Consider the following 12118-nt stretch of genomic DNA (forward strand, 5'->3'; position numbering starts at 1 on the left):
GCGCATGCGCCGGTGGTGACATCAGCGGCAGCTGCCGCTGACGCCACCACCGGCGCATGCGCGCTGGGGGATTCTCTTGCGCCTCCGCCATGGTGTAGGCCGTGGCGGCGGCGGAAGAGAAAGAGTGCCCTCACGGCACTTGCCCGCCCGCCGATCAGTGGGCCCCGATCGCGGGCCTGGCCACCGTGGGGGCACCCCCCAGGGTCCGATCGCCCCGCGCCCCCCCCCCCCAGGACCCCGGGGGCCCGCTCGCGCCACCGATCGCGCCGCCACCAGAGGTGGTTCAAACCTCGGCGACAGGAGAGGCCTCCCAGCGGCGGGACTTCGGCCCACCGCGGGCTGGAGAATCGCCGCAGGGTGCTCGCCGCTCGACATGGCATGATTCCCGCCCCCGCCAATTCCCGGGTGGCGGAGAATGTCTGCCACGGCGGGGGCGGGATTTTCGGCGGCCCCAGGCGATTCTCCGACCTTACGTGTGGTCGGAGAATTTCGCCCCTGGACACAAATCATTTTGCCATCTAACTGGCACCCAATGCCGAGTTCCGGATCATGCCCAAATAGGGTGAGTGCATCATTAACCCTCATTTGCATTCATTTCAATCTCATTAGCGAGACTGAAATCAAAGTAACGGTCTCCTGGATTTAACTGGCTCCCCAGCCAGAAATCACGAGGGCGTTAACATAGAACATGGAACGATACAGCGCAGTACAGGCCCTTCGGCCCTCAATGTTGCACCGACATGGAAAAAAACTAAAGGCCATCTAACCTACACTATGCCCTTATCATCCATATGCTTATCCAATAAACTTTTAAATGCCCTCAATGTTGGCGAGTTCACTACTGTTGCAGGTAGGGCATTCCACGGCCTCACCACTCTTTGCGTAAAAAACCCACCTCTGACCTCTGTCCTATATCTATTACCCCTCAATTTAAGGCTATGTCCCCTTGTGATAGCCACCTCCATCCGCGGGAGAAGGCTCTCGCTGTCCACCCTATCTAACCCTAGTTGTTTAGTACTTCTTTTGAAAAACGTGAAGCTGACACAATGGCTGCTGAGGGGAACTGAGGAGGTTACATTTTCAGGCATACAGCTCAAGGGCACTGGAGCTGCTGACCCAGTGCTCGGGCGGGGGGGGGGGGGGGGGGGGGCGAGGAGGGACCCCTCAGGGTTGGCTTGTTTGTTGGCTGAAACGATTCAGGTTGGAGGTCACCACTGACAGGGCAGGGAGGGGTTTTCGTCCATGAGGCCTTCAAGCTATCTTTAAATATTGTGGATACTCATAACAGGGGCAATTACAGCTGCTGCCTGTCAATCCTACCAAACACATCCAGGATATAGTCCTGCTCTTGGTGCTATGCTGAAGGTCACTTTAACTACCTTTGATTGCGAGTAGCCTCTCGCTTCACAGCTGAAGGCTATTGCTTCTGAGGAATTGGTCTTGTTAGTTGTGAGAGCACTTCACAGCTCTCAAGTGGCTTCTTGTGGGTACACTTGCCATGTCTCAGACAATGATCACTGCATCGCTTTTCAATAAAACTTCAAAGCCTGAAAAGTTTGCCTGAATTCTAGAAGCGTTAGCACCAGAGAGGTAGCAGCTAACAATAAAGCACTTAAGAGCTGAGCTCCTTCACTAAGGATATGCTCGCGACTGTAAGGTAAGTGTTTGGATCAGGAGACGACACCTGAGCACGGTCTCGCTAACGTTTCCGGCAGGGGTCTGAGTTCGAGGGGCTCCTGCCTGTGGCCAAGTGTGAGTGTGCATAGTGAAGTTGTACAGCACAACTGGCTCGATGGATGGCGCTGAGAGAAGACGGGACATGTAAGGGTGGGGAGGCTTCCTCAGAGAGAGAGTAATATGGCTGGTGCTATCAGTCCTGCAGAGGCTACCTTCACGGTGCTGGTGGCAGCAGAGGCAGGTAGACTCCGGAGAAGGCAGCAGCGTTAACACAGGCTGGAGGTGGCACCCCATGTGCAGGGGTCCACTGCTCACCCCGAGGATCCGGCCACCCATCAGGCTGAGGAGGAACCCAAAGGGGGACAGCAGGGAGAGCTCATGGTGCACTGTCGTTATTGGTCTTTCGAGGACAGCATGTGACGCTGGAGTCTCCGTCTCAACAAGGAGACAGTGCGGCACCTGCGCCACATCCATGTGGATTTGGCACCGCAGGAGGAGGAGGAGGACACCCGCTCCTGGTGGCCTAGAACGTCACCGCAGCCCTGAACGTCTATGCAGCCGGATCATTCCAAGGCTTGAGCAGGGACTTGTGGGGTATTTCCCAAGCTACAGCCCACAAATGCATATTAGAGCTCACGGATGCCCTGTATGCCCGGGCGTCTAACTTTATCACAATTGAAGTCAACCAGACTCACCAAGATGCCCGGGCTGCAGGATTCTCTGCCATCATTGGGAGTCCCCAGGCCCAGGGAGTAATTGGTGGCACGCATGTCATCTTGCGCACACTGGGGCATCAGGGAGTTCCCTTCATTAACAGGAAATGGTTCCAATCCCTGAATGTTCAACTTGTGTACAATCACCACCTCCGGAACATGCACATGAGTGCATGCTTTCCAGGGTGTGTGCTTTATAGCTACACTTTGGGACAATCAGAGGTCCCTGGCATCTTCAAGGATTACCCAGGATGACGGGTTGGTTTTTGGTGGATAAAGAGTACCCGCTGAGGTCTTGGCTGATGTCACCATTTGGAGACTGACGTGGAGGCCCAATATAACGAAGCTGTCATTGAGCGGGGCATCCGACTACTCAAAATGCAGTTCCAATGCATGGTCCGCTCTAGTGTGCACTGCAGTACACCCCCAGACTGTCTCCCACTGTGTGGTAGTCTGCTGTGCACAGCAACAGAACGACTTGCTGCAGGAGGGGGAGGAGGGCCATGCAGCCTCATCTGAGGTGAAGTATGAGGCAGACCAGGGGGGAATGGAGGACGAGCCTAGGGAAGAATCAGAGGATAGACAAGTGGTGGCAAATGTCCGCCATACCCGGAGGACCAGGAAGGTCCTCATCCTCACCCGATTCACATAGGACAAGGCTTTGTCCGACAGCTCGCCCCTCCCCTCCCGAATTCCTCCTTCCCCCTGCCCCACATTCCCCTACTTCCCCCAATTCCCTCTCGCCTTATTCCACTCCTTCCCAACCCATTTTCCTCCTTCCTTCCCCTTCCCTCCCCAACTGTACTGTTCACACCCTCCAAGGCTCGATGCAACATCACCCCAGCATGGTGGACCTGCGTCGGCACTGTCAGCATGGATCATTATACAAGGCAGGAGAGTGATGATACCTCGCTGTCGAGTCGGTTCTGGTGCTCCTCAGTTTATGCCAAAGTCTGACTCCTGTCTTTCTGCTGACAGTATGCTCACACCCATCCTCTGAGCGGGGTCTGTATTGGGGCAATTTGATCTTGGACCACTGTGCGTGGAACGTGGAGCGAGCAGAGGACAGAGGGCAACAAAGGACAGGGGTTCAAGCAGATCCTTTGTGAAGATTAACGTGACAGAGGCTTCACATATATCAGGTGTAACATGTTTTAATGGTGATCTGCTTGACCTTTTGTGGTCTACCGCTACATCTAGGTGTGTCCCCAGGACGCATATCGGCAGTGGAAGTAGCCTGCTGCTTTTGCGCCCTGGCCATTGATGCCCTTGGCAGACATGCACTGGATGGTCTGGAGCCGGGGGGGGGGGGGGGGGGCTCCGGCGAATTTACTGGTGTCACTGGCGTCACATGCCACCCTGTTCTGCCTGTTGCCCTTGAGATGCATCGGTGTCAGGAAGGGGGGATTTGAAGGAAGTCAAAACCGTCGTCATCTCCTTGGTGGCAGGCCTCAGGTTGGCCTCCAGTGCTTCCTCCTCCCGCCTGTGAGTCTCCATGGGATGGGTGGGCAGCTGGTGTGAGCTTCAGAGACCTCTGAGTCTTCTAGCTCTGCCAGTCCTAACGGCTCCCCATTGTCTGCACCACGGTGCTGATGATCCTCAGTGACTAGACCATGCTCTACAGTGCCTCGGCAAAATCAATGTGTGTCGAGGACATGTGCCTCAGTGTCTCGAACATGATGGTGATCCTGCGAGACAATCGACATATGGTCAGTTAGACTGAAAGATCATTCAGTCTGACATGAACAACTCACTTGAGACAGGTCATCTGGGTGAAGGGTAGTGGATCCTCACCTCTTTGGCGCAGACCAACCTTGCTGTGGCTGACTGCTCTCTCCTCAGTCAACCCCACAATTTCCAGTATCTGTTCCTCATAGGGGGTGAGGACTCAAATCTCTGGTACTCTGACGCCCGTTGGCCCTTTCCGGCTTATTATGGGCTAGCTTCTCCTGTGGGTAAAAAGCGAGGGCATTATGAACTGCACATTTGATGGGTCGTGGGTCCATAACAAGTAGCATGTGTGGGCACCACACCTGGGCATAAAGGGGTTGTGCTGGAGGGTGCGAGCACGAAGGTCGGATGTGGAGAGGGTGCGAGGTGTCAGCCAGTTGTTTGTGATGCGGGGTGGTTGAAAATTTGAGCGGTGGCGGGTGGAGCTGATTCCAGGAGAGAGGTGGTAATTTACCCTTGCAGCTCCCTGGAGATCATTGGTCTTTTTCCAACATTGTCCAGCGGTCCCCCTGGTCATGCTGCCCGTACTGACAGCCGCTGCCACTGCTTCCCTGGCGGTGTTGGTGACCCTACTGATGGTCCTCCGACCCCCTTGGGGAATCAAGATGTCCCATCTCGCATCAACGGCATCAAGAAGCGGCATTCCCAAAGCAAGGAGCAGATTTGCGCACTGCCATTCTCGTGTGCTGGCTGGCAGTACGTGGTGAGGGAGCGCTTAAAGGCAGCTTCTGCTTGTTAACAGCGAGACACTAAGGCACGAGTCTGGCAAATCAGATGGTGTGACAGCCAGTGAGTGCGATAAGCTCGTGGGGGCTCATTTCCAGCACTAAGTACCATTAAATATGAGCCATGATCTTGGTGAGAAACATCCTGCCAAATACATACAAAATCACACTTCGATATGTTCTCATTAAATCGCCTCTTCGTATCAATTGGTCTGCATTGGAAATATGATGAAATACTGATGAACTTTAACGTACAAACAAACAAGGCTATTACCAAGAGTCCCTCCCTGTAAAGTGGTTCCATCTTGTATGACGGATGGCACAAAATTAAGATCATGATGATATTCAAGCGCAAATCTCTCCCCAAAGAAACATTTCGGAAAGGCGTTATCATCCCTGTTCACGAGGAAGGCTGGACAGATGAAGGCAGTTGCAAGAATCAAAGATGGCATTGGTGCAAAAGTTAGAGGTGATCTTGGTTCACGAGGTCAGGATGTTGAATCGATTCGGGTGGAGATGAGGAATGGAAGGGGAAAGAAGTCACGATCACCCACAGGCCACATAACAGCAACCACGATGTGGGACAAGGTATACAAGAAGAAATATTGGGTGCTTATGATCAGGGGATGGTAATAATCATACGTCTCAACTGGAAAAATCAGAATTCAGCTGTCGCCTGGGGAAAGTGTGTTTCCTCCTGTGGGTGAGTCGAGAGCTCGGGGGCATTGTTTTAGAATTAGTGGTTCCTCTCATCGGACAGATATGAGAAGAATTTCTTTCTCTCAGAGTGTTGTACGGGGTTAGAATTCTCTGCCTAAGTAGGCGGTGAAAGTAGGATCACTGAATCTTTTTAAGATAAATGCAGATAGATTCTTGTTCGGCAAGGGAACCAAACATTATCAGGGGGTGGATGGGAATGTGGAATTCAAAACACAAACAGAGCAGCCATGATCTTTTTGAATGGCAGAACAGGCTTGAGGGGCCAAATGGCCTACTGCTGCACCTATTTTTAAATTTTCTTCCATTGCAATGTCTGTTTTGGTCCCAAATTATGCATACATGTCAATCCCTCAAAAAACATTACCCATGTAAACACCGATCCATGACTTTTGTTTAAAAAGCTTGGTCTCAAAACTGTGATTTTTTTCACAAATATTTATGGTATATTCTACATCCCTTGAATCCATTGCTTTTAGTTACACACTGCAAGGAAGGAACATTTCAAGATGCTAATTGGGCAATTTTTTAGTCTAACCGGCCCTGAAATCCAATCGGGAGTAATAATGTGTAATGTGCAAAACTGGAATTGCATGCAATCCCCATGGTATCCTGGTGAGTTAGATCAAAATGAACAAACAATATCAGACAAACTATCTAATCTTGAGCTCGTACACATCAGAGAAGCTTACCTGATAGTGAGGGAAGGTGTTGTGCACTGCCAACCTGGGCACCAAGGATGAAATCTTGAAAACATCATTAATCAGTCCATCTGCCATGTCATAGAAGCTGTCGTTGGAGCCTATTTCAAGAGATGGGCGGAAGACCAAGTCTGGGGAGACCAAGTCTAACTGGGCTTCAAACAATGGTGCAAATCGGGAATTAGGCTCTGTACAAAACAGAAAGAACACAATAAGGGGAGCCTGACATGAGAGTGGTAATTCCTCACTAAAAATTGACAGCTTATCATGTCAGTTCATTAGGAATACGAGGAGACTTCTCAAACATTTCAGCTGTGATTGCTCAAATGTAACCTGACTTCTTCATCAGAGAATAACTGGTGCTGCCCACAATCCAGGATGAGTTTGAGGATCATGAGTGCAAGCAGCCAAAGCTAATCATGAAACGTCTAACTGCTTAACATAAGCATGGCCTTCTTCCTTATTTGGCAGGGAGAAACAAAGTTACTTAATAACACTGTACATTCAGGAAATTCACATCACACTTCTCCTACACTTCTTTGTACAGGTTTTGATCTAAAGTATATGCTTCTGATCTTTAACCAGAGAAGACAAATGTAAGATCACAAATAACAGCAAGGATGCTGAAATATCTATAGTTAAACAGTTCAGTTTTAACTTGAGAGAGGCAAAAAGATAACTTTGAACATTTAGGTTGTATTTCCTCTATAGAGTAAGGTGGGCATATACACAGTGTGGGATAATTGTACCTTTTTTTAGTGTAAGGCTGCGACTGAAACCCAACGTGTAGCTCGCCAGCTGCACAGCAGCGTTTTTATACCAGATTTTAAGACACTCTGAGAAATAGATTCAGTGGGCATGTTTTATTGTGGTAGGTGGGGCCTGGTAGAGCCAGAGAGATCAGCGCAGAAATAGAACACCCCCTCAGCTACCTCCGCCTGCTCCCAACTCTCGCTTCTGCCCCCCCCCCCCCAACAGACAAGGTGGGCGCCCCTCCCGCCCCCTGCCACTATAAGCATCAAGGCTCCAGCCCGCTCCACCACCATTAGCATCAAGGTTCTCAACCCTTCCCTCCTCCCGTCAGCCAACCTGCTCCCCACTCTCCCTCCCTCCCCCCCCCCAACCCCCCCCCCCCCCCCCCCACCGTCACCCCACCATTACACCCACCCACCCACCACCATCATAAGCATCGAGCCCTCACAACACCACCACCACGGGCACGTACATTGAGGACTTCTCCCCCCCCCCAACAAACATAATGCGAACCCTGCCCGCAAGAGTGCTCCCCAGCGGGTCTGTCCCGGCTTTGCCCCAGTACGTGTCAGCACTGCCAGGTCGGCACTTCCAGGTTGTGCCAACTGTCATGTTAGGTACACTGGTATAACACTGGCAGCAACTGGATGCAGCTTTGATCAAAAAGATACTCCAGACCTTGAAGTTAGTTCAATCAGGTTTATTGAACTAATAGCACAGTTAGCACAGTTCTCTGTGAGTTTGACTCTCTGCTAACTTAAGTGTGGTTACTCTATCTGACTGAACCAGACTAGCTCTTAGCCACGTGCTGGAGGTGTGAGATTGTAACAACATCCTTGACTGACTGTTCATCAGTGGAAAGAGGTGGAGTGTGAGTTCCTCTTGTCTTTTATAGTCAGATCCCACCCCTGAGTGTTCTGCCTGCTTATTGGTCATGTCCTGTTCTCTGTGTCCATTAGCTGCTTGTCTGTGCCTGCCTGGCTATCAGTATATGTGTGTCTGCATATCATGACATCTCCCCTGTTTTTTATGTTTGGATGACATATGTGAACGTATTTACAAGAATAGGCCAATATTAACATATATACATGCAGTGGATGTGAACATATGTACATCTGAAAACAGCTGGCTAATGCGAGAACACAGAACATAGCAAACAGAACAAATGTTCATAAGTCCAGTCTCTGTGGCTTGCGTCTGATCCTGGTCGACCGCCGGAGAGGTGGTGGTGGGGACGACAGCACCTTGATGGGCGGGATTGAAGCCTGACTGGTGGCGTAGTGAGTCAAGGTATCAGGAGGTGGCAAAGCAACAGAAGGAAACGGAGAAGAATGTGGTTGCGGGCAGGCAACTTTGCGCGGTGCCCGTCTGTTTCATCGCACAACAGAACCATCAGCCATACGCACAGCATACGAGCGGGAGGCAGCCTGTCGAACAACGACAGCTGGAGTTAACCAGCCTCCATCAGGGATCTTGATCCAAACAGTGTCTGACAGGGATAACACGGGCAAATCAGTGGCATGAGCATCATAGCCCTGTTTTTGCCGGTCTCGGAGTTGCTGCACCTTCTGCAGCACCAGGAGGTGAACCAGGTTGGGCAAGTGTATGGCTGGAAGTGTCGTTCGCAGGTCCCTGTTCATCAGGAGTTGAGCCGGCGACATGCCAGTCGGCAGTGGGGTCGCCCTGTACGCAAGCAGTGCAAGGTGAATGTCAGACGCAGAATCCGCAGCCTTGCAGATGAGCTACTTCACTATGTGCACCCCTTTCTCAACTTTTCCGTTTGACTGCGGATAGTGTGGGCTGGAAGTGACGTGTTTGAACTGATACGACTGGGCAAACAGAGACCATTCATGGCTGCTGAAGCACGGACCATTGTCATTCACGACAGTGAGTGGACGTCTCCTGACAGGCCTTGATGATGGTCTGAGATGTGAGGTCTGAGAGCTTCACGATTTCAGGGTAATTGGAAAAATAATCAATGATTAACACGTAATCACGACCATTTGCATGAAAAAGATCGATGCCAGCCTTGGACCACAGAGAGGTCTCAATTTCATGCTGCAGGAGTTTCTCCTTGTTCTGCGCTGGCTGGAAGCGTTGACAGGTCGCACAGTTAAGGACCATGTTCGCGATGTCCTGGCTAATCCCGGGCCAGTGGACAGCCTGCCTGGCTCTGCATCTGCACTTTTCCACACCCAGGTGCCCCTGATGGATTTGACGGAGCACCAAGCTCTGGAGACTGTGTGGAATTACAATCCGGTCCAGTTTGGAGCTGGTTTAGCACAGGGCTAAATCGCTGGCTTTGAAAGCAGACCAAGGCAAGCCAGCAGCACGGTTCAATTCCCGTACCGGCCTCCCCGAACAGGCGCCGGAATGTGGCGACGAGGGGCTTTTCACAGTAACTTCATTTGAAGCCTACTTGTGACAATAAGCGATTATTATTATTATTATATTCCGTACTCGTTGGAAGCTGGCATTTTTCGGTGCGCTCAAATTGAATAGTGTTGGCTGGAACGCCAGATTTTCTGTTCTTGCTTGCAATGGGTCCTGCCACGGATGAGACGGGAGAATACCGCGCTCTATTTTACCCTGGAATGTGGCGACGAGGGGCTTTTCACAGTAACTTCATTTGAAGCCTACTTGTGACAATAAGCGATTTTCATTTCATATCATTTCATTTCATTTCGTTTGAGGAGGGTACCATCAACCACCGTCAGGTCGTCCTTTACATTGAAAAATTGAGGGCACTGCCCTTTTTGCCAGCCATTGGTGAGGTGTTGCACAACACGCTGCAAGAGGGGTCTTTGGCTGTCTCTTCACGGATACGAATCACCTTCTCATCAGATACCGGGAGGGTGCTAGCACACAGCTGCACCTGTGACTCAACCTGTGACTCAATTTGCCGGATGACATTCAGTGGTTCACTAGGCACGGCGATGAAGCGGGACAGTGTATCAGCAATGATGAGCTCCTTGCCAGCCGTGTAGACCAGGTCAAAGTAGTACCTTCTGCGTTTGAGGAGGATGCGCTGCAACCGAGGCGTCATGACATTAAGGTCCTTGTGGATTTCAAGGTGCTGCACCGGGCCCACATGACTGGGACAAGGATGAGTAGGTTCTTTGGGGGTGAAGACAGGTGTGTCAGATGCTCGGGGAGTCCAGCGAACCATGCCCATATGTTCTGGGCATGCCCGGCACTGGAGGAGTTCTGGAAGGGGGTGGCGAGGACAGTGTCGAGGGTGGTGGGATCCAGGGTTAAGCCAGGATGGGGACTCGCGATTTTTGGGGTTGGGGTGGAGCCGGGAGTGCAGGAGGCGAAAGAGGCCGGTGTGCTGGCCTTTGCGTCCCTAGTAGCCCGGCGAAGGATCTTGCTACAATGGAAGGATGCGAGGCCCCCAAGCGTGGAGACCTGGATCAATGACATGGCGGGTTTTATTAAGCTAGAGAAGGTCAAATTCACCCTGAGAGGGTCGGTACAAGGGTTCTTTAGGCGGTGGCAACCTTTTCTCGACTTTCTGGCTCAACGATAGGGTACGGGGACAGTAGCAGCAGCAACCCGGGGGGAGGGAAAAGGTGGGGGGGGGGGGGGGGCGGACGATGACTATGTTTGTTTATTTAATTTAAATTTATTTTGAAGTCCTTTTGTTGTTCATTGGGGTTGGGGGGGTGGGGGATGGGATACATGTGTCGATACGGTCTGGGGGTGGTACGGTTATTATGGGTTATTTTGTTGCATTTCATTGTTTGTCGTTATGTTTTATATTTTCTGTAAATAATTCCAATAAAAATGATATTTTTAAAAAAAAGGTCCTTGTGGATAATGTGGACCAGGGGCCTTTGATCCATTCGACTCTGAATGTCGGCAGGCCGTAGACATAGTCGTGAAACTTGAGAATGCCAGTGAGGAGGCCGAGGCATTCCTTCTCTATTTGTGCACACCTTTGTTCGGTAGGCATCATTGCCCTTGATGCGTAGGCATCCGGTGCCCAGGATGAGGTGTCACCGCGTTACAGCAGGACCGCACCGATGCCATCCTGGCTCGCGTCTGTCGAGATTTTCATTTCCCTGTCTGAGTCGGAAAATGCCAATACGGGTGCAGTAGTGAGCTTGGCTTTCAGCTCCAACCACTCAGACTGATGGGCCATCTTCCACTCGAAGGCAGTGGACTTCTTCACTAGGTTTTGTGGTGTGTCAGGCCATGTTTGGGATGAACCTGCCCAGAAAATTGACCATGCCCAGGAAGCGCAACACCGCCTTCTTGTCTTCCGGGACCTTCATGGCTTTGATGGCCTTGACCTTGTCTGTGTCGAGGCACTAGCCCTGCTGAGAGATTTGGTCTCCTAGGAACTTGAGTATCGGCATGCCAAAGCAACATTTGGACCTGATCAGCTTCAGGCCATTGGCATGGACACGGCGGAATACCTGCTGGAGACGAGAAACATGCTCTTCACGGGTCGTGGACCATATGATGACGTCATCCACGTACACACAAACCCCTTTGATGCCCTCCATCATCTGCTCCATGATGCGATAAAATATCTCCGCTGCTGAGACGATGCCGAACGGCATATGGCTATAGCAGTACCTGCCAAACGGTGTGTTTCTTCTGTTGGACTCATCCAGCTGGATTTGCCAGAAGCCTTGTGACGCATCTCACTTCGTGAAAAACCTTGCATGTGCCATCTCACTGGTGAGTTCCTCCCGCTTCGGGATGGGGTAGTGTTCATGCATTATATTCTGGTTGAGAATCTTGGGATCAATGCAGAGGCGCAGGTTTCCAGAGGGTTTTTTACACACACCATCGAGCTGACCCAGTCAGTCGGTTTGGTTACACTGGAAATGATCCCCTGCTGCTGCAGTTCCTTGAGCTGTTCCTTCAGGCGCTCCTTCAGCGGAGCCGGGACCCGGTGTGGTGCATGGACCACTGGCTTGGCATCAGGTCACAGTAGGATCTTGTACCGATATGGCAAAGTGCCCATCCCGTCAAATACATCTGGATACTGAGCGAGGATGTCGTCAATGCCAGTTGGAAGATCCATGTTGGAGGATGTCGTTGAATAAACCCACTGCACCAGGTTTAGCTTTTTGCAGGCATGCACGCC

The 12118-nt window shown here is 51.4% G+C and overlaps 1 protein-coding gene across 1 annotated transcript in view; it reads right to left on the minus strand.

Annotated features, from left to right (window-relative positions):
* The window catches only part of LOC119953293 (dynein heavy chain 9, axonemal-like), a 686444-nt gene that overhangs the window by 559131 nt on the left and 115195 nt on the right, over positions 1-12118 (minus strand). The window contains exon 16 of the mRNA XM_038777408.1: positions 6256-6452. Coding sequence (XP_038633336.1) covers positions 6256-6452 — 197 coding nt within the window. The remainder of the gene's footprint in view (positions 1-6255; positions 6453-12118) is intronic.

Source organism: Scyliorhinus canicula, chromosome 18, assembly GCF_902713615.1.
Source record: "Scyliorhinus canicula chromosome 18, sScyCan1.1, whole genome shotgun sequence".
Classification (NCBI taxonomy): domain Eukaryota; kingdom Metazoa; phylum Chordata; class Chondrichthyes; order Carcharhiniformes; family Scyliorhinidae; genus Scyliorhinus; species Scyliorhinus canicula.